Raw genomic sequence first — 27,404 nt, 5'->3', positions numbered from 1 at the left:
AGATAAAATATTACATCGTTCCAGAATGTTAATTAACTTTATAGTATAAAGTAAATCGTATGTAAATGTAGTGTAAATTAATTTAGATTTACATATCTTTTAAGATTTTGATGTAGTCTTCAAACACTTGGGAGACAGCATAAATTTTGCTCCAGTGGTAACATCAGGAGAAACGGCACTTACCATTACAATGTGGATAAAACTGGCAAATGCAACAAATAACTTCACCCTCTATAAAGCGGGAACCGCATCCTCCGATATTGAAATAAACTACAGAAATAAATTTTTCATTATTGTTAATGGGTATGTATTAATTGAAAATTGTGATTTTGACAAAATCATAATTCTCACATTTTTTCCAAAGAAACAATAATATTTCACGAAGTATTTGAGATTCTCACCTTTTATATATGAAATCTCTTTCTATATTTTGATATCATTTTTAGAAACGAAATCCCTTCAAACCAGACATTGATATTTGGTAAATGGATCCATGTCGCTTTTGTACTTGATTCAACCAATCAGATGGCTCATATTTTTGTGAATGGCAGCAAGCCATTTACAGCAACAATTCCTGTGACGAACGGGATATCCTTGATAGATTCACAATCCTTCATTACTGTTCAACAAAACCAGGAGGACGTGAATGGTAAAAAGTGTACATGTAATTCGGTTCAATTTTCTTTCGTTGTATCTTGTCTTTTGTTTACTTTATCGTATAGAACCCATTTTCACAGGTGTTGTTTTATCTGGGTATCACGTATTGAGCGGTGTATCTACTGAATCTGAGGTAGCACAGTTGGCGACAACTTGCCATGCTGCAATACCGTCTCTAACCAATATCACAGTAAACGTGTTAAGAGGTGCCTCTACAGCCGTACCAAGCGCTTGTGATGGTAAGCAACTTAATTAATATAAAATACTTATCTTAGATCCTAATCTCGTCATGAAAATTGGTCATTGGTGTACTCTGTATGTGAAGATTTGTTTCACACAAAGCTTATTCAAGTTATATTGCATTTGGTTTTCACAGGTTCAAATCAATGCGATCCTAATCCATGCAATGGCCATCCATGTGTAGACGAGACGAATAGTTTTGTGTGTAATTGTATGAATGGTTTTACTGGTAACACATGTCAAACAAAGCCAAATTTCTGTACTGGAACACCTTGCGTAAATTCAGGCACCTGCCAGAGCAATGAGTCTAACTTCACCTGTATTTGTCCCACTGGGTATCTTGGGAAAAGATGTGAAACCAAAATAGGTACAATGTAGTTTATGCATCATCAAATTATCTTACTAATAAATTAAACATAACTACATTTTTGAATTCACTTTATTTTGATAGTAATGAATATTTATGACCTTCATGATAATTTCATAAACAGTAAATGGTGGGTGGAGTGAGTGGACAGGATATACGACATGTTCTGCTTCCTGTAATGTTGGCACAAAAAACCGAACTCGGGAGTGCAACAATCCACCTCCAGGCCCTGGCGGTATTCCATGCAATCCGCAGCTGTCATCAGAAACTGTATCATGCAATTCTGATCCATGCCCGGGTAAAGAAAATGTCCTAGTGTATAAAACCTCACAGAAAACCGTATATCTAACAATGACGTTTGATTTTATTTTATGTTTTAATCATTGTCATTTTTTTTAAAGTATGTCCACCACTACAGAAGGGATTCGGAAGTACGTCTAATTGTACTACAATGGCAGATGGAACTATCGCTTGCACACTTTCCTGTCGGCCTGGTCTAATGTTCTCCGCCTCAAATCCCCCATTGAAAGAATATAAATGTGGACCGAATTCTGCATATAAATGGAACGGGATTCCCCCAGCATGCGGTCGTAAGTTGTTTGTCGTTGTAGTTGTCTGTGGTCGTTATAAACATCACACATTCTAGTAACTGATTGACAGTGTGGACCAGCCAATCATTGATGATGTTTTGCAGGTGGATATGGTCCTCAGAGGATGGTGTTAACAACTCAGGTGTCATATAGTCAGTCCGTGCCCTGTAATCAAGCTGCCTCTGTATCACAGTCTTTGAAAAACAACATGCAAGGTGGTCTACGGTGTGCACTCAACAACATCTGCGATGTGCAAGTGGACATTTTAGGTACACAAGCTATTTTCAAATTTGAAAATTCTGTTACATGTATATGCTGTTGACGTTCAACGAAAATATTTTCTATTCTGTGTGTTTTGAAGCGTATTAAGCCTATGATAATTAATAAAACCCCATTATTGAAACATAAGCTTTACTTTACTGCAGGTAAAGGGCCGTGCTATGCAGAAGATTAGTTACTTTGTATGGTCAATATGAAATGTGAAGATAACAAACAGTGATCAATCTCATAACTCCCGTAATATGTGACGTGTTTTTGAACGTCTGAAAAGTTTCGTACTGCAAATGCGCACGGTGATAATGCAAATTGAATGTGATGCACTGTTATGATTAAATACACTGTATTTGGCTTTACTTGCATTTTTATGTGTCTCTGTTTAGGTTGTTCGGGCATCGGACGGAAACGAAGATCAACTTCGAGTGAAATTGTCATAACCCTGTCTGTAACCTTCACCAATACCGACATTGATTTGGCTTCTTACCAATCCTATGAAAATAGTAAGTTACCGGTCACGGAGGATTAACTAGCAAACGACAGTCCAAATAACGCCGACGACTCGAGTCACAGTCAAACCTTATTAATGCTATGGTAATAGATGTAGTTGATATTTTTTATAGTTAGCCAACCTCTGGCTGAACTTATAACTGCCCTGCAGGAGATGGAAGCGTCTGAATCGCAGCTGAACTCCACATACAGTTTGTTCACTTTCCTTGCTGATGGAATCCCATTTTCGTCATCTGTTGTCTCATCGTCTAACGCTATTCAATGCGAAAACAATTTGGGAACATCTGGCAGTCTCTGTGGTAGGGCTTCCACCGTGTGTAGAACTCCTGTATAGTTATGAGATGTATACTGGCAAACTGAATTTATTTATCGCTAATGAAGATCATTTAAAAATCATAGATAATATATATGCTTAAAACGGGTGGTATGATAATTCTCGTTTCAGTGGAGTGTCCCAGGGGAACATATCTGTCTTCTGAGAGCTGTCACGTGTGCTCTATTGGAACGTACCAAGACAGCGCTGGTCAAACGTCATGTAAAAGTTGCCCAAGTGGTTATACAACGCATTTTGTCGCTAGTCAAGACTCATCCGCTTGCTCAGGTTGGTACAGAATTTTTTACTTATCATTATTCATTTAATTAATTATCTATTATTATTCATTTATTTATTCTGCTTTTATTTAAATGTCTATAATTACTCATTTATTTATTCTGCTTTTATTTAATTATCTATAATTACTCATTTATTTATTTTGCTTTTATTTCTAAATGAATACATATAATGATATGCGATATAAACAAATCTGTAGCAATTTCCATTTAGAAAAGTATTTATTTTACTGCAGTGCCAAGTACAAAAAGCCCGGTGACGAACAGTGGGAGTGGGGATGTTAAATGTAAGTAGGATCCGCCAACATACCGGTTTCCATGTAATGCTCCCGTTGTTCAGTTGAGACCATATCGATATTCTCTTCCTCATATTAATTTCAAGTGGCGCCTTAGCTGCTAAAGTCATGTCGGCCAATTATCACCCAAATGACTAAAATGGCTTTATATGGCAACACAATCACCACAGACGTATCAAAATGTTTACACCCTGCAACCTTTTGTTGTGTTGTTAACAAGAATCTTCCCTAAATATTGATATGGAAACTATGACTTACGCATTATTGTATGGAAATTATTACAGATTATTGCAGAGGAATTTTACATCATATTTACGATTTCCATACACAATAATAATGATATATACAAATAAAATAATTGTATTCATTTTTCAATAAAATTAAAATTCAATTACTTCATATATAAATTTTATCTTTTGATTTTCTTTTCAGCTTCAGAAGACAGAATTCTTCTTATGGCGTGTGTTGTCGCAAGCTTGAGCGTCGTTATTTTATTGACCTCAATCATCAGCATTTTTATATACAGACATGTAAAAAGGTATTAAACATAACAGCCATTTCTATACCAACATGTCAATTTACAGAGGAACTGAATTGATAATTTTTAAAATCATATTTTAGTTTAAACGATGTTTCTATTTAGTCGATTTACAATAAAAGTATCCTCATACAAACAATTTGAATATATGAGACTAGGAGATAAGCCAGCAGGCTTATTGATATAAATTCTGCTCTCTTTAATTTAGATCTCAGTTTAAACGGACTAAAGAACAAACCGGAAGCTGGGCAAGTCGGAGTATGGTTGGTCCTAACGGCCCGCCTCCTCCCTACACAGCTTGCACAAAGATGAAATAACACTGGATTGAATTAGCATTTATTTAACAATTCATAATATTCCAACACGTACATTTGTAGCATCGTTTTCAAAATGGGAGGATCAACCGAAGAAGTTGACTTCACAACAGTGTAAAAACAAAATGACACAAAAAAAACAAGAATGAAAATCCTAAAACTGGGGGATGCTTCCTGTCTCGTCTCTCCCCTTGTTGCTGGGGGTCTGATATTGTGTAGAAACAATATATCATCTCTGATTATTGTCATCATACCAAACGTGATTCATATACACAATAATTTTTATCACTATGGGCATCGCTATTTTGACAAAAAGTATGGATTTATAAAAAAAAAAAAAAAAAAAAGGGGGGGGGCTAACACCACAATTTATTCATCCTACTTTTATTTCACTGCAGAATATTGAATTTTAATTGTACATTAAGATTCATTTGCTAATGTAGAAAATATTGCTTTAAATTATTTTAAAATTTTGAACAAATTTGGGGCCTTTGAACTGATCAACTTGTCACTGCACACCATTGACTTTAAATGATAATGATGATTCAGTTGCTGACGTAGAAAATATCACGTTCAATTGTTTGGAACAAAATGGGAACCATACACTACTAAAAAATTTTTAGAATACGCAGGCCAGTATACCGCTTGATTTGATTTTAGAAGATAAAAATTCTTTGACAATATTTTCTAACAAATGTATGTAAAATACACACTCTGTAAATAATCTATATACAATCGGATTTTCACCGAGAATTTCTGGAAGTGGGATTTAGACATACAAAGGACAGATATGTTGCAGGGTAATTTTACCACATTTGGAAAAAGGTGGATAATGGATGTAACTTTTCACCATTTATTACAAACATAAATGAGGAATAGGAACATACTTTGAAGGGAAAATTTAAAAAAAAAAAATGCGAGCCCTGCCCGACTTTTAACGTGTATAGGTGGTAATATAATTATAATTATGCGAATACATGTTGCTATGATTATTGTTTCTCTGCTATAGCTACTGAAACAAACTGCTTCAAATACGTATAGGGGGTGTGTTCAAAGTAAAGGCTTACAAACCCGTTAGTGTGTGTTTTATGGATATATGTATATGCATACATGTTATAATTTGTAAAGGTCCAAACGGCTATGTAAAATTGTTTCATATACAAATGCAGTTAATTATAGTGCTAGTTTTTTAAATTATTATTTTTTTCTACATTGTTTACACCATTATATATCTGGGGCGCGTTTTACAAAGACCTTACGACTTAAGGCCAACTTTACATACTGGAATTTTCCAGTTTATTGTAAGATCATTCACTCCAAATGCAAAATATCTTTTTTAAAATGTTGAAAATTAAGCCTGAGAAAAGTTTTACTTCACTCACTCAAAGTAATAACTGTGTAATACAATTTAAGACTTGCGACTTTGTCATAAGTTGTTTTGTAAAACGCGCCCCTGGAAACTAGTCGCCTCCATGATAGACATATTTTCATGTCGTTAGTCAATTTTTGAGATTAGTTTGTGTATTACTTTATCTTGTAATGATTTATGATAATTGTTATGAAAATCTAATATTTTAGAACGTACATGTTTGGTGTTGCTGTTGATTATGCATTCGTATACATCGTGTCAAAATGTATGGATACGCGATAGCTTCATAATGTAAGTAAATGAATATTCATGAGCCCTCCGTATTTACTAGAAGTGTTGCATACAGATAGAATGACATGTAAACTGAAATGGAAAACGTCTTTTTGTTGGATGTAGGAATTGAATGAAATAAACCTAATTCTAGAATATGTCAACTGTCAAAACGTTTCTTGTCCAAAAGTTTGTCAATTGTGTACAACTGTCTATAAAGTTAGTCAATTAAGTACAACTGTCAAAAAGTTTGTTAATTAAGTACAACTGTCAAACGTTTGTCAATTAAGTACAACTGTCAAAAAGTTTGTTAATGTAGTATAGCTGTATACAATGTAAGAAGAGTAATTTGAATCTGATGGATGGGGGGGGGGGGGTTATGATGTGCTATATTACCAAATATTCAATCACAAGAAACTATGGATATATACAACTAATATCCACAAAATTTTGTAATATCCACTCGCCAAATTACACCACTGCATTGCTTCCTTCAGTAGATCATTAGAAGAAAACGGCAGCATAATTGTTGTTTAAAAAGAACTTCATATGATTTAGTATATTGATTTATTATACAAAAAATAAAAGTGATGCAAAACATACTTTGCGTATTGTTTTTGTTTCTCTCGGATAATTGAAAAACACACGCGCGCGCGCACACACACACAGAGAGAGAGAGAGAGAGAGAGAGAGAGAGAGAGATCGTTATGCCAAAGACACTTGAAGAATATTATTTGTACAAGAATGTTGGTTCATCGGATCTAAAGTCATCCATAGAGTCCATATTCAAAATAAGGTCATCGTCATCCTCTTCTCTTAGCCTCAGATGCCTGAAAGATTAGAGAGTCTACATATCAACGGTTCTGAATACATTTTCTGAGTCGAAAGACTGTCTGGTGCGCTCATCAAACAGCAATTTACACACATCCATCATTGTACCCCTATTCGAAAAACTTTAGATCGGTACGAAAATTCAATAGTCTTTAGTAATAAACAATAATTGCTTCCCGTGTTTTAACACAATCACGTACATTATTGAAAGGAATATGAAATCACAAACGATTGAAATTATATATTTAGCAGAGTACAGAAGGAAATGGGCCCCGCTTTGTGGCATTATTTACCAAGATCCAAGATCTATAACTCTAAAAAAAAAAAAAAAAAAAAAAAGAGCCCAAACTCAAACTTGATTTGCAATATACTGATATGAGTTTATGTCTATGTTTTTTATTTAATATATGCCGGAAAACTGTCAATTTCCTGAAATTTGTTAAGCTCAAAGTACGTTACTCTTTCAAAAAGTTGTGTATATTTTTTTGTATTGGACAGATGCAGGGATAGCCAAAATGTCCGGAAAACTGTCAAATCCTTGATATTGGCTAAGTGCGAGGTCCATTATACATGTACATGTAACTCTTTCAAGAATAGGTCATGAAAGCTAAAATTTGATCTGTACCCCATCGAGATAAATTCATTATAAATTTCGATTCAGTAGATAATTATGTCTGGGAAACTTTCAATACATGGACAAGCTGATCACTACACTACTCCTGCCTTTAGACGGGACACTAATAAAATTAGAAAGCGTATTTCTCCAATAAGCATCTAAGGTCAAAGAAACTACCTCATATTTCGTTGCATTAATATATGTACCTGATAACTTTGGTTTTTCTACTCCTAATCAACAGTACTACAATCCCTAGCAGCAGAAGAAACACGGCTAAACAGCCAGATATAACAGCAGCCGTCACAGCAGTTTGATCTATAACATAGATGGGTAGGTTTAAAAAACTATATGTAAAAGACGCCACTAGGAAATGAAGACAAAAGCAATGTCTATTGGAGTCGTTAGAAATAGTTCACCTTCACTTTGTTTTGGAACATTTCCTGGGACGTCTGGTATGGGGGATGTTGTAAATAGATGCAGTGTGGAAGGAGATGAATTAACACGTGACCCAGTGCTACTAGAATCGGTTGTTTCCACTGTCTGCTTAGTTTGTTGATGCTGCGGATTTTCAGGCATAGATCCATTATTAAAGGAAGAAGTCACTTCATTATTCTTCGTCGTAATTTCGAACGGTGTCGTGTTTGTCTGGACAGGCGACAATGTCGTTGTGAGGACGGCTAATGTGGTGGGATTCGTGGGGCTTGGTGTTGTTTGTGATGTATTTTGGGTGCTTGTACTCTCCTTCTGTTGATCCGTTGTTCCTGTCAAACTTTCGGACACCATTTCTGATGATTCGACCGAAATTGACTCTGTACTATGCGAGGAACAACCCATTGTTGTAGATTGTGACGTCAGGGATGATGTTTCCTCTGTTGCCGTCGTGACGATAGTTTTCGTTGACGTCACCGGGGTGGTAGTTTTTGACGGCTGTTTTTGAGGTGTTGTTGAACTTGGTGTTGACGAATGGACAGATGTCGTGTTTAAAGTGGTATCTGTGTTGGCTATCATATGTTCTGTTGAATATGAAGCTGTTGATGGTGTTGGTGATCCTGTTGCGCCAGGTGATACTGTTTTAGTAGACTGAAATATACATTTATGTATAATAATTATACATATGGGAAATGATAGTTCAATTATTTGAAAAAGCGACCTACAGTGTAACATGTTCTTTATATCACAAATCATTTTTTAATTCAAGTACGTACATGTATATTCATTAGGTAAACACAATGTGTACACGGCAAACGATTTAATATAGGAACCTCAATGCTGTACGGAAAATGAGGGTTTACTTAAGAAATAAGGTATCATTTAAAAATATTTATCGGGATATAAATACGGGTTGGTCACGTGATCAAATTCCATAAAGCCCGAAGGGCTTTATGGAAAATTTGATCATGTACCAACCCGTATTTATATCCCGATAAATATTTTAAAATGATACCTTATTACTTATATTTACATTTTTGGTCGGTAACATTGCTGAATTGTGTTAACAACACGTTTCCATACATTTCAAATTGTTGACGTCCACAACGAAGCGTCATAGATGTTCAAAATGACGGCAACACAAAACAAAGTTCTATAAAATGAAGAACTGTTTTAATCATTAAGACGCTAGAAAGCAAGTATATCAACATATACTTATACATTAACTCGGGAGTATATAATGGAAAACTCTTCCATATGTCTAATTTTAGGGGGTGGGGGAATTATGATTTAAACGGGGATGCGCAGTGTTACACTTAGAGTTGTGATGCGCTTTGACTTTTGAAAAGTGAAGACGTTGAAGACCGACTTTGAAAGATATTCTGTGGATATTACGGAGTTAACAGAAGACTGAGATGGAGGAACATGAAGAACAGGGCGGCAGTCGTCAGGTGTAGGCAAATCATTTATAGACAGGACAGAGGACGCAGCTCAGATGAATCTCCGGAAAGAACTGAACATCGCAGAGAATGTGGAACTGCACGAAGGTAAGGGACGGTTTGGATTTGGATATGTAATTGTTGATAAACATGAGCTCACTGAACGCTTCTTTTGACTCGATAATTTTTTGTAATAGGTTTTTAACGACGCCTCGCTTCGATGTCCCGACATAAACTTGGAAACCGACATCAAGCACTATGGCTGCTGTGGCACGGAAGCAGTGTGGTGTGTAGGTCTTAATGCACTTTGACGACTTATCGGCCATACATCCTGTGAATGACCTTTTTGCTAAAGCCTAATGTCATCGTCTAGCAGTAGGTACAATTCCGCATCACCGATGACCAGGGTGAAGTTGTAGCAGACGAAATTTTAGACATACATTAGGCCTAGTAGGCTAGTAACTAAAGACATTGTTTACAGAAATGCTTTTATCAATTATTGATGAAAGTCCACTGCTTGGAATACAAATAAAACCGTAAATACATTTTGTGATGTTGATTTCATTTATTGAAAGATTTCTGTAGTAAGTGAGAGCGATTGCTAGATGTGTATTGCCTTAGTAAAAGTTGTACCTGTTACCTACTTTTAACAAATGTTCATACGCACAGCCGTGACCTCTGTTGACCCCGTAGTAGATTTATCCAGAAATAAATACGTATTGCTCGTAATAGTGTTATGTAGGAGAAAACAGTTGCAAATGTAAATATATTACATTCAGGTCACGTTGGAAGTCATATTTTGTAACGAATATATCATAAACACTGACGTCTCACTGCTGGGTCATAAAACTGATACAAACTTACATTTGATCATTCAAAATTGTCTTGAATTGTAACTAAAGGATATACATGTATGTAATAAAGTTGTGGTGATGGCAATTTCAAATTTTGCCTAATGTAGTATAAACTGCAATTTTAGTGTAACATCATTGAAATAATAAATTAAAATCTCTTCGAGGTTTTAATGGGCGGTTTACAGAATTTCAGCTTAATAACAGTGGATACTTAAAAATGTTATAGAAAATTGTGAAAGAGTAATGATGTCCATATTTGGACGATAGTAAAGGTAATTAGTTCAAGAAAGACAAACTCTAAACTCATAAAATAAACCATCGTATAAAATACGCAAGTGTTCTCTATTATTCTAAATTCAAATAAAATGTAAAACAAAAAATACACCATTTTCCTACAATTTAAACAATACCGCGAAATAGGTCACGAAGTTCTTGAAATACGGACAGACGGCACTAAAAACCGGATCTAACTAGATTGAAACAGAATGTCATAGTTGCAAATAAGAGGTAATGGATTTCAATAGAAATTAAGCAGAATACACACAACACAGTGAATGCAAGATATGACTGAAATCACATACTACAATTAAAAATATTTGATGGATTCAATTGTTCCAAATAGAATGGTTAATGAAGAATTTCAGTGTATGTTTACACGTAATCGTGGCAGTATTGATAAACCCTCCAACAAGCTTATATATTATACTGTTGAAATGGAATGGTTTTTCATGTCATTGCCACAAGCATACATCGAAAATGTCTGAAAATTGCATTGGTAACGTTGGAAAATATTATGTAACGTGCCAAAAAATTCCTTTTTACTTCAAAATATTTACATTTCCAATGTTTTGCCATCGATATCGTTACCAGTTAAATAATAGCCATTTCCTCCTGAACGTTAACAATGAAAGTATGAATCTTGATAAACATACTACGTCCGTCAATTTTTACTGCTAGAAGTTTGGGACAGAAATGAAAAAAATGTAAATATCTCTAAATAACTAGATGTGTCAGCACGACACGAATGCCCCCCCCCCCCCCCCCCTTAAGTAAATTCAAATGTAGGAAATCCATCGAAGTATAGCATTGGTTTAAACAGTATTTTATTATGAATAACATGATAAGGATTGGACAGCAGGCAGCACCTATGTAGGACTTCTCCTTAAGTATAGAATCGAATATGGTATTCAGATTGTATGTTCGTAATACACGCATTTCGTACAATGAAGAACTCAAAAATAATCCTTTATATGTTTTAGAAGCCATAAAATAAATACAACTCCATAAAAAATTAACGAACCGGAACAAATCTCAAATTTGATCTGTAACTCATCAATATACATCTGTATACAAAAAAAATCAATTCAATATCTCAAGCCGTTTAAAAAAATCCGGAAAACTGGGTGTCGCGGAAGGACGGACAAGGGTAAGATACGCTCACAATCGCTACGCAAGGTATACGGCGCGGATCTAAGAAGTCTGATTTTAACTAGATTGGGACAAGGGTAAAACTATATGTCCTCACCACTTTGTGGCGGGGGCAGAAAAATTCATTTTTAAAAATACATGAAGGTATGAACAAGCCCGTGGGGATCCGGGTTAGAATAGGTCCTCAGTACCCCTTGCTTGTCGTAAGAGGCGACTAAATGGGGCGGTCCTTCGGATGAGACCGCAAAAACCGAGGTCCCATGTCACAGCAGGTGTGGCACGATAAAAATCCCTCCCTGCTCAAAGGTCATAAGCGCCGAGCATAGGCCTAAATTTTGCAGCCCTTCAACGGCAGTGATGACGTCTCCATATGAGTGAAATATTCTCGAGAGGGACGTTAAATTATATTCAATCAATCAATCATTCGTATATGTTGAACTTGGGAAGGAAAAACGGGAGTACTTTTTGATAACATTTGATAAAGTGTTGTTGCTTAGAAACCAAATATATTTGAATACAAAAAAAAATATTTATTTTAGATTAACAATAAAGATCTTTGTTTTAATTTACTAATCATCATGCAATGTAATTATGTTTAAATTGTGTCGAATGGATGCAGAAAGGCAAATTATGGTCTAGAAACTTCCCCTACAGTCCTGTAGAGGATCAATGGAATGGTAAATAATTGTATAATAACTCAAAATAAATGAAATGCAAAAAAATTAAAAATTGTCGGGCATCGGAAATGCACAAGCCGAGTTGCGCAAGGAATGGGCATAGAGGGAACCGGCAGAAAAGTTTTCAAGAATTATCAAGCAGGGAGCAAAATTTTGCGTACATAAATTTCAGCCGACTTAAATCCTTTGTGACCTTGACCTTTAACCCTTGACCAAAATCAATAGGCTTCTTTGTCTCATCAAGGGCGATAATCCATCTAAGTTTAATTGAGATCCTATCATTTGTTAAAAAATTATAGTGCAGAAAACAAAATTTTCTCCAAATTTCAGTCTATTTATAGCCACTGTGACTTTGACCTTGTGACCCCGGAATCGATAGGCTTCTTGTCTTACTTAATCGATATAAGTTTGATTGAGATCCTATAATTCGTTCAAGGGCTATGGTGCGGAAAACAAAATTTTCTCCAAATTTCAGTCTATTTATAGCCAGTGACCTTGACCTTTGACCTAGTGACCCCAGAATTGATAGGCTTCCTCATCTTACTGAGGGTGACAATCCATCTAAGTTTGAATGAGATCCTATAATTTGCTCAAGAGCTATGGTGCGGAAATGAAATGTTGATGCGTGCCCGCCTGCCCGCCCAAAGGCACTTCATCAGATCATATGCCGAGTTCGACTTCATCGCAACTCCGCTAAAAATGAAACACTAGTCAAATAATGTTATTTATTGCCAAGGTATTTGGGATATTATACTGTGGCTCAAACAGGGGGTGAATGAACCTGACAGTATGGAAAGCATATAGTGGAATCAGACTTGTGATGCTGGAAATCTATAGTGATTAATAAACTATACATGTACAAGATCCATAACTTTTTTTTTTTTCAGTTTGTGAGGGAGAATCCTCATGTCTCTTTCATCTGTAGACAAATAAACAATGTGTTTTGACCAGAGCAATTTCCAATCCTTTTTGCAGCATAAATTCAACATTGTGGCAACTGGGTTAAACTTTGATAGTGAAGTAAAACATGGCAGCACCTTATCCCATGCTCTTAAAATTTCTGTTTGACACACTCATGACATCCACTCAAACATTACAGAGTGCAGCAAAATCCCATTGTAATAGGGGATTCAAAATGGATAACTGGTACAAAATATGGTACATACTATTCAAAAAGGATAATGAATTTGACATATTGATGTCTTGGAAAAGGAAATTCTGACATCGGGGCTCTAAGCGTTTTCAAACATTGTCATTTGATAAAAGTGTTCTACATTTTTAAAAATAGAGATTAATATGTCTTTACATACATAGGTGAGAAAGTTTCCATTATTCCTAGCCGAGACATACCATGTATGCTTAAAAAATTCATAAACAAATATCACACTACTCGCGTAGAAAATGTGGACCTTACCGTCAGATCATCAAGCGCAGCGAAACACGCCATTTCGAGATTATAGTCGACGAAAGCTCGGTAACAGTAATGAATAAGGTACACTCATTTTGTATCTATTTTGTGACTTTCTTTATTAAAAGGAACAGTTCTCTAATGTGTAACGTGCAATTACTACGTAATTCAATAACTTGAAGCATGAAGCAGTTTCACTTTGCCACCGGATATAAGAAATTTTATTTCGTATTCCGATCCCAATCGAAAGTTGTTGACTGGGAATGACGTGTTTTAATTCAATCTACATGTAACATCAAGCATTTTTTGTATCACATTAAAAAAAAACCAAATATATACACATACACAATGTTGTAGAGTTATTTCTTGTAAATTTTCTGAGGTTTCGCACCATATTCGATATTTCGCGCCACGGTGTCAATAGGGCTTGTGTGCAGTTGTCGTTCGTTTCCCTATCAATGTTTATAGGTGACGCTGTGCTACAAACGACAATTTTCAACCTTATCTTTTATTTTTCTATGTCTATCAGTATCAATTTGATCGAAATCTTGTATTCAAATTGATTTGAATACAATATCATTGCATTTATTTACATGTCAATTATCAAAATTAGATTAATTCAGAAAAGTTACATGGATTATTTAATGGCGGATGTTTATAAAAGTTTATGTTGATTTACCTAGGAGTAAATCAGCTGACACAGAACCCCCGCTGACGACCACTATACAAATCAATACAAATTACTGCGCAGAAAAGTGCGTGATGACCCAGGGAGATTGAACATAGTTCAACTCCCAAAAATGTCATATCACAGATCATAATATATTATGATCTGTGATATGACATTTTTAAAAACAGTTTCTATGCGAGATTTGTGTATTCCATTGAAATAGATAAACTCTGAAGTTACATATTTTATCAAAAATACGTCCGAAATACCCAAGGAATTGAACATTTAAAAATAAAAGAAGGGGGGTACCGGAAGTCCTGTCCACAAGCACCTGTGGTATTTACATGTAGCGTGTTTTGAATCACAACAAATTGTGTTTACCGTTAGCAATCACATTTAACAAAATAGTAGTAGCTCTGTTCCTAGATTTATTTCAGGTTGGGAAGAAATAATGTTTATCTGCAATGTCGTCGCGATATGTGAGAATGAGTAAATAATTCTATAACTCGCAAGAGAGTGAGTGTATACGTCCGCGTCACGTTCTTACAGGTAATATAGAGGTTGCAGGCATGTATATATAAGGAAAAAAACACGTACCTGTTGCGCACCAGTGGGTGACAGTGTGATAAGCCCGATAAGAACCAGAGATAAGCCAGCCTTCATCTTTGCTATTTCGATTTTACTCCCTGCTACAAATTATCAAAAAAGGTCAATTAGAAAGCTGCATTGATATCCATGTATAACCACTTCAAATTATCCGCTTTCTTATTTTCTTTCTATTTCAATATCACCAAGCTTTGACACACTTCTTGGAATATAAAAAAAAAAGGATAAATAATCCCGAAGTCAGATGTTTTTTTTTTTTTTTTTTTTTTTGTCTCGTTTGCTTTACGTTTCTTTTGAATTGGTACATTGTATACATTACCAAGCAATTTTAATTGATGTATCTAAATCCCCTTTTAAGATTTTCTACACACAATGTCAAAAGGTCTTCAACATCTTAAAAATACTAACTTGTCAGAATTCCGTTTGTTTATACCCAGTGTTTTAAAACAACAAAGCAAGATTTTGACATCTTGTACTCTTGAAATCAATCTTTTTGCTCCCCCCCCCCCCCGTAAATATTTTTGATAAAAAACACTTTTTTGCTGGGTAAATGTAGCTCAGAAAATGAAATGATAAATTTTATTAGTTATCATTTAAAGTATTTTGTATATTGTTGCAAATGTAGAGGCAATCCGTCTTTGTTAAATAACTTTGTTACCACTTGGACAAATGTATACAAAGTAAAATGTCAGTTACCACGTAAAAATGATCATGTTGATGTTTTTGAGAAGAAATGGAATGCATTTCATAAATTAAAAGATTTATAGTTTTAGATAATCTAGTATATATATGTAATTGTATACATTAGCATTTGTATCCTTTAATTTATTATTAATGTAATAACAGTACATTTGATATACATCTGTACCTTTTAGTTTTGACAACCTATATCAGATTACCATTATCTTGTACATATGGTAAGCCAAAGTAACTTCATCCCTTTCTAACCCTCTCCCTCTTCTTCTATCTTTGAATGAGTGCCTAATAGAGTGAACGTGTGAGTAAATGGTAGATAAAGTACTCTGTGCCCCCTAGTCTGCTGGGTTTGTAAGGGCATTATGTTAAAACCCTGACTTTCATTATGTAAACAAATATTGTGTGTGGGGAAAATCTTTTTGCTCAACTTTTTTATGTTTTTAATTCTTTTGCTCTCAGGGGATATTGAAACAAACCCGGGTCCATCTTTCGATAAAATTTCGATATCTTGCACCTCAATATCAGAAATAATGATTCCCCGCGCACATATATACGCCACTGTACGTAGTTCAAAATTTTGAATTTCTATGGTTTAGTAAAATCCACGTGGACCCTAGTGTCACAAATTATAATGTGGTTATTGAAAATTTTAAAAACATTTTTAGAAAAGACCACATTCTTGTGGAGATGTTTTGATTTTTGTAACAAACTGCCTCAAAACCAGGCGAAGAGAGAATTTAGAACCTATAGTGATACTGACATCATATGGGTAGAAATAGCAGAAATTACTGATTATCGTCTGTGTTGTGTCTACCGTCCAACCAATTCCGAAAGTAATTTTTGGCAAAATCTTTCTTGTAAAAAATTTAGAACTTTTAAGGTTATTCATTTTTCTTTTATATGAAGGTGGTCGTTTTTCAAAAACAAAAATTTGATTAGGAACTTTTGTTTGTAATGAAATATATGATGCTCATTAAAAAACATATGATGTATAATACATGTACTACCTTTATAATTTCGTAAACACAAATTACAGACATTTATTTATTGTATTTCTTTGTATTGATATTCTATATGGTATCATATAAATCATTGAATTGGGAGAGACACATCTAAGTTTTTAAACTTGTGCATTATCTTTTTGATGTTTTGTCAATGAAATACAATTCAAATCAAATGTTTCTAATTTGCTTATACATGTACATGCATGTTATGTTTAATATTTTGAAAGCTATAAATCAAAATATATGAAAATACGTGTAGTTTTAATTAATTAAGTCAAGTTGCACTATATCTTTATTCTTTGATAGTTTAGCCTTGATTTACAAAGTGATGTCCCTTCCCTACGTTGATTTTTTCGAATTTTTAAAAAGGTAATAATTTATTTACATATGTAGAAGGAATGGAAGCTTTTTTGCTTGAGACAAATACGTACACATGGATTTTCTCAGTATATACTGCAATAATAATACGTACCCAGGAATTTACTTTATTGCACACAGTATATACTGCAATAATAATACGTACCCAGGAATTTACTTTATTGCACACAGTATATACTGCAATAATAATACGAGAGTATGTACTGCAACTATAATTCGAATATGTAATTTCACTAGGTAAACAAACCTACATGTATCAAAAATGAAAAGTTTGCTTACATTCTTCACCAATACAAATTTCAAAAAGAAATAGGTGAGTGTCATTAATTGATTTTTTGCAAAATGTCATAATTTGCTCATGCTGTCGATCATTTGGGAGATAATAATTTACTTTTCTACTCGTGTTTACTGTAACATGGGTATAATTAAGCAATGATATCGCAATTCAGAATTTAACAGTGAAACGAGAGAGAGAGAGAGAGAGAGAGAGAGAGAGAGAGAGAGAGAGAGAGAGAGAGATGTACTGTCAGTTAGTCATGAATAATCATTAAAGCTTTTAGTCAAACCGCATTGTTCTGTTATCAGCTAATTTGAATAGATATCGTTGTAAATATGGGGCACACATCAATCTGTACTGTACATGCTGTTTTCATATGTACATATGTGTGTGTGTGTGTGTGTGTGTGTGTGTGTGTGTGTGTGTAATCGATAAACGTTATGCAATTACTGATAAGGTTTGTTTTAAAAAAAAATATACGTCCCGCGTTGAACAAATGTACGACCGTCTACAGTACTTTCGAGAATTAGATTTTTCTCATTTCAATGTTTTATTAAATTGCACCTATATGGAGACCTGTTTTAAAACTAGCGTGCAATATAACAGGGCCCTGCAAGGTTAAAAACTTGTATAATTCTTGCAATATAGTATAATACAGTACAGTACGTTCTATTGTTGAACTGATGAAGAATTTGTTTTTCAAACTATTTTAATGTTTTCAACTTTACGTACACTCTGTTACAAAAATAGCATGGTTAGAATAAGGGGAATCGTCAACCTTTTGTCCTATCCTGTGGAGTAATCAATAATCATGGGAGGGGGGGGGGGGGGTCAGTGTCGTTTGCATGGATTACTAAATCAATATGATAATATTTTCTAAGACTTGTCTGTACTTGTAGACGAGTCAAGATATGCATGTAAGTATCACTACGTGACAATAATACATGTAACAAATGGGCTCAAATCGGGGAAATCAGGTTCGATCTAAAAAAAAATATTTTTTTTTTTTATATATTTAAATGATATTTGTTTACCTTTCAGTGTACTGCTGTCCTTTATGTTATCATTTCTACATGCAAGTGCGTGTTCTCCGCATTGTACCTCTCCCTCTTGAAGGCCAGTTTACATCCTGTACATCGGAGCATAGATAACGGTATTTAAATGTTATTAACCTTAACATTGTTAACATGAGAATACCGGAAGTAAGTGGATTTAACATTGTTGAAAGCAATAGAAGCAGATATTGATGAAGTCATGAACAGTTTTAAATCTTTCCACACCTTCTTTAAATATTCAATTAATATATTGTAATGCATGTAGATCTATCAAATATATTTCCGGAAAGATAATACCGACCATGTTCTATTTTAAATTTTCATACCGCTTCTAATTTCCAGTGAAAACAAAAATCGATAGCAGGATGCCTGGATCTGTGCATAATTTATTTCCCATAAACAGCAATTTTTTCGACGAGTTATTGCTGAAATATGTAACTTCAAATATGGTAAGGAAGACGTGTGATACTTAGAATGTCGCATTATATGAAAGCAGAACGCAAACAATTCGTGCGGAATCCGACAGAATTCATCATCCGTCCACTTCAAAGACAAAGGGAGACTGGGGAGCTCTGCGACATAGTGCTATGTTTACACGGGAAGGAGTTCCGTGCTCACAAGGCAATTCTGGCTCTGTGGAGTCCGTATTTCTTATCCATGTTTACCTGTGAAATGAGAGAAAAAACATGCGAATGTATTAATCTTTCAGAATCATTGATGTTAGAAGACCCAGAAATATTCGGATTGGTGTTAGATTATCTATACACTGGTGCAATCACATTAAATGTTTCCAATGTAGAAGATGTTTTGAAGATATCGGATTTCCTTTTGCTAGATGACGTGAAGGATTTCTGCAGGCAGTTTTACTTGGATTTGGGAAACCTTGACCTCTCAAATTGCCTAAGAGTGAATTTTCTGGCGGAAAATCACAATCTACCAGAAGTAGCAAGTTCATGCCAAAAAATAATTGAGTCCAGATTTCATGACTATTTGATTTTCCATGAAGAAATATTAGACTTGTCGCCTCAGAATCTGTTCAGACTATTGGAATCTCCAAGAGTTGTCCACAATACAAATTACCATGATTTGAAAAGGTTGGTAAAAAGATGGATAGATCATGACAAAGCATCACGTGCTGTTTATTTTGATGACCTTGTATCATGCATCAAACTCTGTCTATATGATTCATGTGAAGTTACTAGTACCATTGCAAGTTTTGAAACGAAGAGGAAGACTCATATGCAGTCATCACTGTGTGAGAAAAATGATGAGAAAGCTGTAGATCAGTTGAGTCATAGACGTGAAAATGCCCTGCACAGTTCCATTAACTATGGTGATGGTGTCAGCCCTGTCCTATATGCAGTTGTCAGTAATCCAGGGATGAAATATTTCAAAATGCTTGTGTACAGCATCATGGACCAAAAATGGTGTCATTTCAACATGCTAGGAGATAAACTTATCCATTTCATTCCTTCAAGGCAAAATGTGTCCAGCATGGTTGCCCATGGATATTGTTTGTACTTATATCTCTGCTCAAGCTTTCCATACCCAACAGACATGTTGAAAATTAATGTCCTTGCACTGGATCTGTTAAAAGGGCAGCCAACTCTTTACTCATTTAAAACAGGAGATTTTTACAACCCTTGCTATCGAACGACATTAACTAACCACAAATCAGTGCCACCTGCCATTGTTGCTTGTGGACCACACCTCTACATAATAGGAAACAAAGAAGGAACGGGAAATTTGTTTTTGTGCAATATGAATAACTCGCAGTACAGGTGCTTTCAGATTCCAGGGGCAAGGTTTATTTCCCTTGCTCGGATGGCTGTGAAGAGTGACAGATTCATTTTTTTGTGGTTCCGACACAGAACAGGTCCTTCAGAGGAATTCTGTATAAAGAAGTCAGTGGGATTTGCAATGTTTGACTCCAGATTGAAGATCTTCAATTCATGGGAAATTTCCCCACCAGAAATATCATATGATGAATTTGCAAAGCCATATACTCTCTGTGTTCGTGATGAAACACTCCTGATATTTCTCCCGGGAAAACCAGCTCTGGTATTAGATGAAGTCAGATGCAAGTGGATAACGTCATTGAGGAAGCTACCCAGTACTGGTCTGCAAACAGACATTCATACAGATTCCTATGGCTTCCATATACAAGCTGCAACAGACTCTGGCATATTCCTCCTGAGCAATGGGGCTCCTTTTACCACCTCCATGACAGAAATCAGTGAAATGTTTCCTTCTGCAGTCATTCACAAGCCGCCTCCCATTGACAACATCTCCTTAGTGACCACGGGACAGATGAGTCGATCAGACATCCAGGAACTAGAGACATTCTCACGATATGATGATTCCTACACTTCAGCACTGCAGGTCACTATGAGGTTCTCTGACCACGAGACAGAAGAGAGTGGAACTTCACCTTCAGAACAGGACTCGGACAATGCTTATGAATATGATGATGACATCTATGATTATGACTATGATATCGATGGAGAATTTGGGTTCTAATTAATTATTTGTCTTGTGAATATATCTATATATACTCTTGTTGTTTTGATATCATGTTACCTACACCCTATACCCCCTCCAAAGCAGTATGAAAATATACCACTGTCCTATTTTTCATATTTGTAATACATGTGATATGGAAATTATTCTTGACATATGCTTGCATTATTTTGTTTTGAAATGTTCAGCCTTTATTTCTTAATTAACATCTGGATTCTTCCTGCTGTTTTAAACAATAGTATAGCTGTAAGATATTATGTGTTGTAAGCATGATATATTGTATCGCATAATCCTATTTAATTATTATAACCTACAAGTTTCTAGTCATTACACATGTTGTAGCAGAATCTTATCCTATATTCATTTTACATATGTAGTACGAAGTACATTTTGAGATATTGTTCAATGTTTTATTTGGTTAATGCTCTTACATGTTACATTTTTCAGACAATACCTCTAGTCTTTTTGAAAATGATTATTACATGCTTTTCTTTTTGTATAATATACAACATGTACTAGTCATTATACATAATGTTGCAGACTATTTTTACAAAGAAATATTTTGATTTATTTTACCTTGTAATGTTTTGCTTTATTTTACATTGTAATGTTTTGCTTTATTTTACATTGTAATGTTTTGCTTTATTTTATATTGTAATATTTTGCTTTATTTTGCATTGTAATGTTTTGCTTTATTTTACATTGTAATGTTTTGCTTTATTTTACATTGTAATGTTTTTAATGTTTTGCTTTTTTTCTGATTGGTTAATATTCTCGCATATTTAAAATTTCATACTGTGTAAAGTGAATGTCTAGTCTGTGTAAAGTGAATTTCTAGTCTTTTTTTTCAAAATTACATGAATGAGTTATTTACAGAATTCAGAGAGAGAGAGAGAAAGAGAGAGAGAGATTTAGAGATTTGCAGAATTCAAAAAGAGAGAAAATGTTGATCTGCTTAGGTACATGCACAGATAATAACTTTTCACAACAGATTTTGGGAGTGAAATGGTAACTTAGCCTTCATTTGTATGTTGTGTTTTTGTTGATTCAGGCTTGACCTGGCTTATGTACAACATTTCAGCGGCTTGTACAATGTACATATTTAGCCGTGCAGGAATGACACCTTTTATGAAAACATTGGTTCTTACTTGTTTGTGAAAGGTGAAGGTCACTGGAAATAAAAAAGTGGACAATGTTAAAGTCAACTTTCTGAACCAATTATTAGTCAGATTTGCAGGAATGTTATCTTCAATATTTTGTTTTTTACAGGTCACATGTGAAATATTAAAGTCATTTAAAAGAATGTTTGTGAAAATGTGTTATATCTCCACTAATATAATGATGATGAGACAGTTGTTAATTCGATTTTTTTTCGCTACTATTGTTTATTTGTCCAAAATAAAGTCCATTTGAAAATTTGTCATCCTGTATAATAATTGCACAAGCTTCTATCACTCCACAGTTCTGATAAAGAGCAAAGGGAGGTAAACAGCTTTATATGCCCAACCATTTTTTTCAAATTTTAAGACATATTTTAAGTTCATTCCAATATTATTCATTGAATTCTTTTAAAACCATTGAATTAAATGTCTTTGGTTTGTTCTAAAGAGTTATTCCTCTTTGATTTTGGCATTTATTTTTAAGATTGGATAAAATTGATCATTGTTGCCCCTTGTTTTTTACAACTGTATTTAAGAAAATGTGTTTCATACAGTAATATTAAGAATGAAGGCCTTATACTCACAGTTGTGTGGTGAGGGTGTTCAGATCACTATTTAAAGAGATAAAGATCTTTTCCCCATGACATATCTTAAATGATTTACATTTGTATGAAACTCTTTAATTTATTTAGACATTGTTTTTGGGTAGATAATTTGTCATTATCCCAAATATCTTGGTCAAGATCAGAGTCACTAGTGAAAAAATTGAAATAGTTGTCCATGTCACAACTTTGATTGTTTTGCTGTTTTCCGCCACACTCAACAATTTTTCAATTATCTGGTGGCGCCCAGTTTTTTATTGGTGGAAGAGAGAACCCAGATACAATGTACCTGGGAAGAGACCACCGACCTTCCGAAAGTAAACTGGGAAACTTTCTCACTTACTTAGAGGTGACGGAGAGAAATGCGTATGACCAAACTGTTTTGGCTCTGAACTAGGACAGGTCACAGGTAAAATAGGTAAGAAATATTTCTCGGGACATTGAAAGAGAATTTGAAGTTCAGACGAGACGAAATGGTCGTATATGATCAATCCTGAATAAAAGGTCATTGGTCATCGTCAAGGACATCAAAATATTTGATTGTTTAACGTTTCACTAGAGAATTGTTCACTCATATGGAGACGTCACCATTGCCGGTGAAGGGCTGCAAAATTTAGGCCTATGCTCGGTGCTTGCGGTCTCTTAGCAAGGAAGGGTCTTTAGAGTGCCACACCTTGTGACACGTGGCCTCGATTTTTGTGGTCTCATCCGAAGAACCACGCCATTTACGACAAGTAAGGGGTACTGAGGTTCTTACATAACTTTGTAATGCAAAGATATCAGTAATATTTTACTGAAACTGTGCTTGTGACCAGTGTGTCAATCGACCAAGAACCATATCACCATCCAAAAAGATACAGGTGTTCGTCTTGGCCATAATTAGTTCATCTGAGTAAACCCAGGTGACCTGCAATTGGTCTGCGTCAGGCGACGTGCATCATGCGTTAACAATTGAACATTTTTACCTTCTTGATAACTACTATTCCAATTGTATGAATCATCTTTGAGACGGGGGGGGGGGGGGGGGGGGGCATACATTGTAAACAGAATTCCTGGGGCCTTAGGGGCGGGGCAAAACTACCAAAATTGACCAATTTCCAATAATCTTCTCTACGACTGCATATCTTTAAGAAAAACTAAATGCATAGTTATGGAGAGCAGGAAGGTCTCTACCAAAATTGTAAATTTCATGATCCATGGGTTAGGGGTTCTGCATGACCCCAGTGCGGGGCCAAACTTGGTATATAGTGTTTATGTGTAAAACACTTAAATAACATCTTTAGTGCTATTGATACTAAATTTAAAATAAATGGATATTTAGAAAGAGCAGGCAGTCCTTTACCGAAATTGTAATTTTGATGATCCCAGGGGTAGGTGTTTTGGTATTAGGGTGTGGCAAAAATTGTTAGTTATTGAATGTGTTAACAAATGAAAATTTTTAACTTCTTGATAACTACATCTCCAATTCCTGTCAAATTTGGTATGAAGCATCTTTGGGACGAGGGGGACATAAATCGTAAATTTCAGGACTCCTGCACCCCTGGGGCCTCAAGGGCGGGGCTTAAACTGCCAAATATTGACCAATTTTCTAAAATCTTCTCTTCAACCGCACATGTGTAAGAAATACTAAATACATAGGAAGGCCTCTACCAAAATTGTAAATTTCATGATCCCTGGGGTAGGGGTTTTGACCCCAGATGGGGCTAAACTTGGGATTTAGTGTTAATGTATAAAACATTTAAATAAAATCTTCCGATTCTTTTCAAATTTTGTATGAAACATCTTTGGGACAAGGGGGACATAACTTCTAAATTTCAGGACTCTTGCACCCCTGGGGCAAAAACTGCCAAAAATATACTATTTTTTGAAAATCTTCTCTCTGACTGCATATCTTTAAGAAAAACTAAATGCATTGTGATATAGAACAGGAAGGCCTCTACCACAATTGTACATTTCATAATACCCAGGGTATAGGTTCTGACCCCCAGGACAGGACCAAACTTGGTATATATGTATACAGTGTATATGTGCAAAGCATGTAAATTATATCTGCTTTAAATAATTATTATTCTAGAATGTGTGATATCAATTTTAGAAGTATATCTTTTGTCTGTGATGAGAAAAAAAGATTTAATTGCTAAGATTTTGTCTCAAATACCTCTACCACAAAATATACTCCCTTAAAAAGGGTGGGTGTGTTTAGTGCAGTAAATTTGCAGTCAGGAATTGTCAAGATATGATTGTATAAAAAAAATTCTTATGAAATCCTGACACACATACTTTACCAATTTGTACAGAAAATCTTTGTAGAATTATTCCTCCAAATATTCTGCGGACTTTCAAAAAGTGATATTTCATTCGGTAATGGAATTACACAATTAGACAGAAATTTTTTAGAATTGGGCGTAGGCCATGGTGTAATTTTGGTGGAAGAAAACATTTCTAAATTTATATGAAATTGGTGTCTGCGCCTCCACAAAATTTTGATACACTCATACAACACACACAACAATAATATTGTTGAAGAAATCCCTTCTCTGCCATTTTGTGCATTATTGTATGTTTGCATTTAAGCCTCAATATGTCTTTTGTGCATATGTCACAATTTGTGATAATGGCATGGAAATAATCCCTCGCTGCAAACCGTTCTTTGAAGAAAGATCAAGAGTATGTGCAAATAAGTTTATTATCGTGCTCACTAATATAGCAAGTAACATCTACACTCATACACACGCATGCACACAACAACACGCATACACACAAAAACAAAACAAAAATATAACAAAACAAAAAAAACATGAATTTACAGACGATTACACGTGTACCCGACTAAAGCTAAATGTTACGTTATGTTGCCTTATGTAAGAAAACCAGCAGACTTGTCTCTCGAATTCGAAATATGTTACACAGGATGGCGAAACAAAATACGTTGACTAAAGAGTTATCACACTTTACACAACAGTTGTTGGCTGTCTTCAGACACGTGGTGACACTTTGTCCATCGCTCGCTCAACGTTTCTGTAGACGTGAACGTATTTCCTGTATTTCTATAGGTCGTTCTCCAACGCTGTTCAAATATCTCAGAACGCCATGTTATACATGTTGCGAGCACCTGCTCGAGCCATACAATGACACACACAGCTGGTCACCGCTGTCGAAATGCTCAAAATTGTGTTCTCACTTTCCACACAGGAACATCATTCGAACACCCGTACTAAATGTACATACAACGCAGGCCCAGTAAACCACACAGGTAAAACTCTCGACCACACAGGTCTATCATTTTCTCACATTGGGCGGACACGCCTTCCCACTTCCACGGCCTGGTCAGAACTAACACGTAAGCATTTACAAACCGGTCTGACAGCCGTGACCAACTCTCCGTAACGACTATATGATGAGAACAAACTATGGAACGCCATAACAAGCATAATAAAACAAACTCAAATTGTGACAGCATATTTTTATGATCTTTCTAAATATGCATAGAATTCCTATTGAATTACAGAAGAAGAAAACATGGAAGTTTGAAGCATGTAAATCATTTAGATATCCCACCACCACCATGCAAATCCTGAACCCCTGACCCATAGCATGGGTCGTGAATTTCACACTTTAAGATGAAGACATTACCGGCATCGTACCCGTGCATGTAGTTCATCTCCCATGACTGTGAAAGTAGAGAGGAAAAAATAAATGTTTAATATATATAAATTTTCACGATGTGGCCATATTGGCCCCGCCCAAGGGCTTGAACTCTTGTCTTAGTTTTTCTCAAATATATACATGTGTAAGAGTAGAGAAGAAGATTCTTTATGATTTAATACATGTTCACTAGATGTCCTATTGGCCCCGCCCTAGAGTGGCCCTCTGACCCAGGAGTCATGAATTTCACAATTTAGGTAGAGAGCTTCATGAACATCATAATCATGCATTTTGCTTTTCTAAAATTTATATGGAAGTAGAAAAGATTGTCTAAAATTTAATACATGTTCACTATATGTCATAGTGATCCAGCTCCTGACCCAGGAGCCATGAGTTTCACAATATTTTATTCGAGGGCTTGATGGACATAATAACCATGCATTTGGTTATTGTTCAACATATGTGGGAGTAGAGAAGAGGATTTTCGAAACTATGACATTTTTTTGTTGTTGTTTTTTTGTTTTTTTTTGCAGTTTTGGTGCCACACACGAGGTCGGCTAGGAGGGAGCTAAGATAATAAATTTCACAATTTACATTCCTCTTATACTAAGGAAACTTTACACCACAAATAGTAACAACAAGTGACTTAAGAAAAAACCGTTCGTGTAAAGAGCGCTAATGTTTGATCATGACTGTTTCAGTATATGTGATATGATTAATGCCGGATCAGACATTGTTCATTCAAAATTCAATAACGCAGGTGGTGAGCAAGGTGTCACCGCGCTATCGTTACATGGAGATTTTATCGAAATAAACTCAAGATCATACCAAAGTGATAACCTAGCTAGCCCCCCCACCCCCCCCCCCCCCACCCCACCCACCCCGACCGAGTAATAGATTTGAATTAAAGATTCACTTATTCCTTCGTTTCGTTAAAGGATACTGATACATAACACATAATCTTATTGATATATTTTTTATCAAGCTGCGATAAATATCTAAGAAATGACTTCATCTAACATTTTCTAGGATGACAACGTTACATGTACGAGTACATTTGTATCAACCAAAATATA

At 35.2% G+C, this 27,404-nt stretch overlaps 3 protein-coding genes and 1 long non-coding RNA gene across 5 annotated transcripts in view; 3 read left to right on the top strand and 1 right to left on the bottom strand.

Moving 5' to 3' along the window:
• LOC125652082 (sushi, von Willebrand factor type A, EGF and pentraxin domain-containing protein 1-like) overlaps positions 1–6,191 on the top strand; it is a 47,236-nt gene extending 41,045 nt beyond the window's left edge. For both annotated transcript variants that reach the window (XM_048881048.2, XM_048881049.2), the window contains 13 exons: positions 105–303; positions 447–649; positions 738–896; positions 1,034–1,264; positions 1,389–1,562; positions 1,666–1,854; positions 1,959–2,123; positions 2,514–2,630; positions 2,751–2,936; positions 3,083–3,238; positions 3,483–3,533; positions 3,975–4,080; positions 4,289–6,191. In XM_048881048.2, coding sequence (XP_048737005.2) covers positions 105–303; positions 447–649; positions 738–896; positions 1,034–1,264; positions 1,389–1,562; positions 1,666–1,854; positions 1,959–2,123; positions 2,514–2,630; positions 2,751–2,936; positions 3,083–3,238; positions 3,483–3,533; positions 3,975–4,080; positions 4,289–4,397 — 2,045 coding nt within the window. In that variant the 3' untranslated portion in view covers positions 4,398–6,191. The remainder of the gene's footprint in view (positions 1–104; positions 304–446; positions 650–737; positions 897–1,033; positions 1,265–1,388; positions 1,563–1,665; positions 1,855–1,958; positions 2,124–2,513; positions 2,631–2,750; positions 2,937–3,082; positions 3,239–3,482; positions 3,534–3,974; positions 4,081–4,288) is intronic.
• Positions 6,192–6,583: 392 nt separating this feature from the next.
• LOC125652093 (uncharacterized) lies at positions 6,584–18,522 on the bottom strand. The gene is made up of 5 exons (XM_048881064.2): positions 18,381–18,522; positions 14,983–15,074; positions 7,897–8,560; positions 7,687–7,795; positions 6,584–6,863 (listed from the first exon to the last, which is right to left on the bottom strand). Exons 2-5 carry the CDS (start codon positions 15,046–15,048, stop codon positions 6,764–6,766), a joined length of 939 nt encoding a protein of 312 aa, XP_048737021.2. The 5' UTR covers positions 15,049–15,074; positions 18,381–18,522; the 3' UTR covers positions 6,584–6,763.
• On the top strand, positions 8,825–9,894 carry LOC125652104 (uncharacterized). The gene is made up of 2 exons (XR_007361480.2): positions 8,825–9,456; positions 9,546–9,894. It is a non-coding gene; the product is annotated as an uncharacterized LOC125652104 (long non-coding RNA).
• On the top strand, positions 18,384–22,341 carry LOC125652085 (uncharacterized). Its single transcript, XM_048881052.2, has 2 exons — positions 18,384–18,499; positions 18,744–22,341. Exon 2 carries the CDS (start codon positions 18,876–18,878, stop codon positions 20,919–20,921), a length of 2,046 nt encoding a protein of 681 aa, XP_048737009.1. The 5' UTR covers positions 18,384–18,499; positions 18,744–18,875; the 3' UTR covers positions 20,922–22,341.
• The last annotated feature ends 5,063 nt before the right edge of the window (positions 22,342–27,404 follow it).

The sequence above is a fragment of the Ostrea edulis genome, chromosome 5, assembly GCF_947568905.1.
Source record: "Ostrea edulis chromosome 5, xbOstEdul1.1, whole genome shotgun sequence".
Classification (NCBI taxonomy): Eukaryota; Metazoa; Mollusca; class Bivalvia; order Ostreida; family Ostreidae; genus Ostrea; species Ostrea edulis.
Note: the sequence above shows the minus strand (reverse complement) of the source record. Positions and strands in the feature narration are given on the sequence as shown.